Source organism: Vicugna pacos, chromosome 9 (genome assembly GCF_048564905.1).
Source record: "Vicugna pacos chromosome 9, VicPac4, whole genome shotgun sequence".
Classification (NCBI taxonomy): Eukaryota; Metazoa; Chordata; class Mammalia; order Artiodactyla; family Camelidae; genus Vicugna; species Vicugna pacos.
In genome coordinates, this window is record NC_132995.1 from 50,628,367 (window position 1) to 50,634,993 (window position 6,627).

Sequence of the window (6,627 nt, forward strand, 5' to 3'; positions counted from 1 at the left end):
TTAAAATAACTTTCAAAAGCTGGGAGAATCATACACCCACTAGATATTCATCAGGTGCCTACTATGTGCCAAGGAATCAGTTAAACTCATCCAATATATTCTCTCCGACAATATTTGCCTCTTCAAACACTGGTACAGAGACTCAAGAAGCTCTATCACAGACCGTCTGTTCTGCTACTACCTGTGTTTCACCCCATGCATGACTGGTAAACAGGGGAACACATCAGTATAACAAGCTATGTTGATTCTTACGTAATTTTTTTTTAGTTTGTTACTGTTTTGAAGCAATCATAGGAAAAAGCTCTCACAAGAAAAGAGAAAGACTTAATGATGTTCAAAGACCTTAGAACAAAGCTGGAAACATACTCAAGGGCCTACTTTTAATATGAGTAGCAGCCAATTGTGGCTTCAAGAACTACTACCTTTCCACTATGTTAACCTGACTGGCAAAGCTGCAAATTACAGATGAAGAAGCAACAAAAGACTTCTCCCTACACAGATGAATGCAGAGGGCTATGCCCTGGGCCAGATTTAATTTCAATGAAAATGGTCCCTTTTAGAAGCTAGTGAAGTCTGCGATCTATAGACGGGCCCAATTTGAAGGCTATAAAAGATGGACTGACCCGTTGAGGGCAAACACCAACGAGGTGGAGATTTAACCGAGCTGTATTTTTTATTATATTTGGTTTGTTTTTGTTTCTGGTTACAGAGTTCCAAAGGTTTTCAGCCGTCTGCCTCAATCCTGTTTTTCCTATAAGCCCTGTTATTTTCAGTGCGTAATTTCCAGAACGTGATGTGCGTATACAGCGCCAGAGCAGTAATGCCTGTGTTTATCACTGTAGCAGGGTCGATTTTTAACTAAAGTAAATTTCTTTCAACAAAACTGAAATTATCCTATTATTATTGTACTTATTTTATTTGGAGTGAAATGGAAGCAGTATTTTTAATATGTATATACACATACACATAATTACACACGTATATTTTAGATAAGATATGGAAGCACTCTTGCATACCAATCCCCCTAAAAAAAAACAAATGGCACATTTCACCCTTTTAAGATAGAACTTTGGGAAGTATAAATAAACTGAATATTGACAAACATCAGGAACTGCCACGAGTAAGTCCATCTCAATAAATTTCAAGTTGGCCGCTACCGACTTTCTCTATAGACATACCACATTCTCTTTGAACATTTTTGCCAACAAAGTGGAGACCTCCTCCATAATGTCAGCCAATCACAATGGGGATGGTATAAAACACCACCCCACAGCCACACAGAAAGCCACACAGTTGAAGCTTATATGTGTTCAATACTTCTCATGAATAAGTCTGACTCTCTAGAAGCGGACTCAGCACACTTCCTTCCAGAGAGAACCGAGAGCCACCCCTACACGTGGTGTTACCAACACTGAGAGACCACAAGCCTGAGGAAAAAAAAAAGAACAGAGTCTAGCACTCAACACAAGGATAACAAAGGTCAGTCAAGGTACTCCATTTATATTTAAGTCAGTCTTCCGTTCACTGATTCAGTCAACAAGTACTTGAATGTGCAAGGATGCAGAGATGGACAAAAGACAACTGGGCTCCTTATTTCACTGATTATGTCTTCCTGATACCCAAATATCTTGCAAATGATTGACTAGTGCCCTGGGGTTCCAAACTCTAATGCCTCCTGGAGCCAGATAAGTAAAGTAGAAGTGAAGCAGAAGGGGTATCTGATAACAGGGAGCACTGGGACAATAATAAGTGAGAGATCACATGCCCCATATAAAGGTATGCTAGTCCATTTTTATCTACCATCAAGGCAAGACAAAATACATGACAGACTAGACCTGGCTCACAGACTGCCATTTTATGACCAGAGCATGTGGACAAGAAATTTCATTTTGTATCTAGATATCTGATTTTAAAAAGATCAACCCCTATGTAAGATCACCTTCCTACAGGTGATGGCTATATAATACACCAGAAGATGATAAGAACTCTGCTATAGAAGAAACAAGTCAGAACAATCTTTCAAGATCAGTATTTTGGAAACTGAGCTTGACTGCTTATTTCTTCATTATGACTGAAGAATGCCATTACATAAACGAAGTTTTCATTTGCGCCATTTGCACCATTCTGTAAAATCAGTACCTATTCCTTAAAAGATGCTCTTCAGGTATAGTTTACTCTTTACAATGTAATCGTCTGAAGCACCAAAGAGAAGTTGAAGAATCTCCATAATCCAAATCACATCTTCACCATAAAGGGTCAAGGGTAGTGTCAACAGACACACACATGAGATATATCCATTACAAACATAATAGTTCTTACTTAGCCCACTCAAAATGTGGTTTCTTGGTTAGAAGTTACAAGATGTCATTTTAGATACACTTGAGTATCATATTTAATTAATGTAATACCATAATTGAGAATGGTATCAGGTTTCTTCTCTTTTTTTTCTTTCAAGGTCAATCAGCATACTGGATATTCCAAGGTCTGTCCTTAAATAAACATCCTATTTTTTACACATGCAACAATTTTAGTTACAGATACACATGTTAATGTATAGGTAGCACTTCTTAATTGCTTTCAAAGCTAAATTTGGACAACAAATTAAATTTCTCAGTATAAGTTATGTAATGTAGACATAGGCTACAAAATTGTTGACATTGGTTATATTCTTGTAATGCAAATTAGCCCTTTTAGTAATGACTATGCAAATAATCAGCCACAGGAAAAGTATTTTACATCTAGCACAACTACCTACTATCACAGAAGTAATTATTATTATTGTCTTGTTTACTGAACTTCAATAAGAACTCCTGAGGTATGTAGATACTTCCAAGGCCAGTGTGAAAACTTCCCTCTAACAGACTCATCTGGCAACCATAATTACCAATGTTAAGGAGGGCATTTCAGATGAACATTAAGCAAGAACTTATCCCCAGAAGGTTCATAAGTTTCAAACTTTAAACGGAGAAATACCGATAGCTCCTAATATGCCTTCTTGATGCGACTTTCCACCCAGGCAAGGTCAGCAGCTCTAACATGACTCTGTATCAATGTGTAGAAAAATCCACACTCCCAACAAGATGAGCTGTGCCCGTGAACAGAATCTACTTTTGGCCAATATACTAAGAGTGTTGGTTATACTTCGGGAAGCTCAATCAAACCCCATTTTACCGTGCTTCAACTTTTGGTTTCAGAAATTGCTCTGCCACCTTGAAACAGGCAAAAGTGCTTGGGTGACCCATTGGCCACAATCCGCCAAAGTTCTTCACCAGCTCTCTATCCAACTTCATCTTCTCTATCAGTAGAGAGATGAGGAAGTTAGTAAGATAGAGAAGAGGTCAACCTACATCATTCTTTCAAGGAACCCAGGAACATCTTAGCTGGATGGTTCTGCCCCAGAATATATCATGGGGTTTTAGTCAAGATGTTGGCCAGGGCTGTGGTCATGTGAATGCCTGACTGGGGCTGGAGGTTCTGCTTCCAAGGTGGCTCACACACATGCTTGCTAAGTTAGAGTAGGAGGTCTCAACTCCTGACCACATGGACTTCTCCACAGGACTGAAGTGTCCTCATGACATGGCACCTGAGCCCACTGGCTAGTGGTCCACAACTGGGCCTGGTCAAGTCCAGAATCATCCAAAGACCCTGCTTGCACAGGAAGCTACCTTGCCTGTTTTCCACTCTTCTTTCACACTGGCCAGCAAATACACCATCTGAAAAAGCTTCAGCTGTCCAGAAGCCCCAGAAGAAAAAGCTCATTGTGGGTGAATCACCCCTGAAGTCTCTTACTCAGATGGCTAATTCCACCCCTTGGGGTGCTCATCTCAATTTAGTCAAAAGCCTTGAGAACCAGGCTAGTGCTAATCGATTTACACACAAGGGAGTCCAGGTCCAGGCTGACCTCTGACTTTGGTTTCTTGGAGGATCAGGAGTCCTTCTGGCTGAAGATGGCTGGTCTCTTAGCTTCCTTATCCTGAACCTTCTCCTGGGGCAAGACCTCTTTGGGGCATTCTCTCCAGGGAAAGAGGGTTGCTTCTTGTTTTGTCCACTTGTCAGGAATCCAAAAGCAAGGAACAGTTGTGTCCAGAGCTAGTAAAACCTAGCTCCCAGAGGCCATGACTATTCTCCATTGTTTCAAAGATGTTGCACTAATGAATGTCTTCCTTGACCACTTTTGAGACGCTTTCAAAGAATTCAATGCTGGCCACCTGTGTGGTCCTGGAGACAGGTATCCACTGAGGGTGACGAAGAGCACTGGAAGCAGGGCTCTCATCCCATGTCCTCTAGCAACGTGTTACCACCCACCCCCGACTTCCATGTTCTCTCCTTTCCACCGAAGGCCCTCTACAGCGCCCCCTCTCGCCCCCAGTGAGCACGACACCCGCCAAGACCGCCCCCACGCCCCGGCCCTAAGCCGGTAGCGGGGGCAGCAGGTGGGGGGAGGGGGGAGGTGGCCGGGTGTCCCCGGGAAGCGGTTTGGCGGTTGTCTCCCGAACCCCCACCCGGCCACCCGCTTCGCGGCCGCCCCCTCAGAACCCCGCCTCGCCCCGGTTGGGCTCCGCTCCGTTGGCCCTCCCCCCCTCCCCTCCCGCGCCCCCGGCCCAGCCTGGGCCGCGCACCCCCGGCCCCGCACCCCCGCCGGCCGCCGCGTGGCCCCCCAAATTCCCGGCACGTCCGGCGCTGACTTTTACCTGTACTTTCTGCACTCGAGGCGGCTCGTCGGGCGAGAAACACCTCCCCGGGACCGCTACCTCCCCCGCCCCGGCTCCGCCCGGCTTCCTCCTTCCCCTCCAAGGCCGCAAAGTAGATGGAGTAAGAGAGTGTGTGTGCGAGAGAAAGAGAAAGAGGGAGCGGGCGCGGGCGCCGCGGGAGGGCGGGCGGGCGGCGGGCGGGAGGCGCGCCCGGCCCCCGCCACCCTCCGGCCGCCGCCGCCGCCGCGGGCTCGGCAACTCCGGCTCGCGCCCGGCCCCAGCCCCGGCCCGGTCCCCGCCACCCGCCGCCCGCGGGCTGGGGCCGACCCGCGCCCCCGCGTCCCCGTACCTCGTAAAGGTCCCCAGAAGCCATGCCAGGCTGCGGAACTTGGCTCGCCGGGTGTGCGCGTCTGCTCGCTCGCGCCCTCCGTGCGTGTGCGCGAGGGGGCCAGTGTGCGCGTGTGTGTGCGCGCGTGTGTGTGTGAGTGTGTGTGGTGTGTTGAGTAAACTGTGTTTTTGCAGAATGACAGGCTTGGGGGCTGCCTATGCGCAGAATCAGAGCGGGCGGCGGCGGGGCTGGCGTAACCGGCAGCGGCGGCGGCGGTGGCGGCGGCGGCGGCGGCACGAGCGCGGGCAGCAGCGACGGCCGCGCAGCACGCCCGGGAGGCACCGACGCGGCCCGAGCGCCGCGGCCCCCGCGACCTGGCGACCCGGCGGCGGTGGCTGCGGCGGGCAACGGCTCGCCCCGGCGCCGCCTGCAGGAAGCCGCCCCGCGCCCGCCGCCGGCCCGGACGCTGCTGCCACTGGGCGAGTCCCCGCCCCCCGGGAGCCCGGCCCGGCCCCCCGGGCGGGGGGGGGCGGGGGCGGCTGCCCGGCCGCGCCCCGGGGGACCGGTCCCGGAGCCGGGGAGCGCTTGGGCCCGCCCCGCCGCCCGGGCCAGTCCCTGAGGCGGCCGGCGGGGCCCCCGGGGGTGGCGAGCCAGGTGCCCAACGGGCGCACCCGGCCCCGGCTGCGAAGGGGCGGCCGGGAGGCAGGTAGAGGGCTGCGGAGCTCGGCGCGGGGAAGGGGCCCCAGGCGGGCCCAACCGGCCCGGGGGCCTCACCTCTTCTCCCACACCCGAGGGAGGGAGTGGGCGCCGCCCTGGGAGACCTAGCCCCTCGGGGCTGCGCGGCCTCTGCCCGGCTGCATAGCCCCTCCCTCCAGTCTGGTTAGTGAGATGTGGAGGCCACAGGGAGGAGGGACGAAATGGGCTATCCCGAGGCGGCAGGACAGCACGCCGGTAAAGCCTGGAAAGTCTTTAGAGCCGGGCGTGGCCTTCCCTCCACAAACAACCGCCACCCCTCTTTCACTCACTCATCCATTATTCAACAAATATTTTCCAAACTCTACCCAACTACACTGTGTCCCTGGATAGGCAAGACTGGGACCCTGCCCACAAGGAACTTTGAATCCATGAGGAGATATCAACCAGGCGCACGTGAGGAGGATTCACCCTCTCAGCAAAATGGAGCATCTACTATGTGCCGGGCTCCAGAGCTGGAGGGACTGGGGAAGCTGTCTGAAATCCGAACTCGTTCTTAAGTCATCTCTTCCTCCTTCATTCCGTATAAGTGGTCACCCTTCTGCTTAAAGATAGAATTAACTCAGGACCTGGGAAGGCAGGCTATTCCGAAATGAGAAGAAGGGTCTCCCTCATCCCAGCCCCCAAAATACCCAGCTGGTCATTTTCTCCAGTGTGGTGCATCCTCCCTCAGTCTTTTCCTAATTGTGAGACTCTGGACAAGTCCTTTACCCACCTGAGGCTTGCTTTCCTCATCTTTAAATTGGAGATGGTGATACACACCTAAGGTAATGTGAGAATTGAATAGAGGATCTCTGTGTACGTGAAGTGTCCTATCCCAGCAGAACTCCATAAAGCTTATTTGTGTCTGAATTT

The 6,627-nt window shown here is 50.6% G+C and overlaps 1 protein-coding gene across 1 annotated transcript in view; it reads right to left on the minus strand.

Moving 5' to 3' along the window:
* Window positions 1-5,472, minus strand: part of CDYL2 (chromodomain Y like 2) — a 149,707-nt gene extending 144,235 nt beyond the window's left edge. Inside the window, exon 1 of the mRNA XM_072967787.1 lies at window positions 5,041-5,472. Coding sequence (XP_072823888.1) covers window positions 5,041-5,064 — 24 coding nt within the window. The 5' untranslated portion in view covers window positions 5,065-5,472. The remainder of the gene's footprint in view (window positions 1-5,040) is intronic.
* Window positions 5,473-6,627: the final 1,155 nt, after the last annotated feature.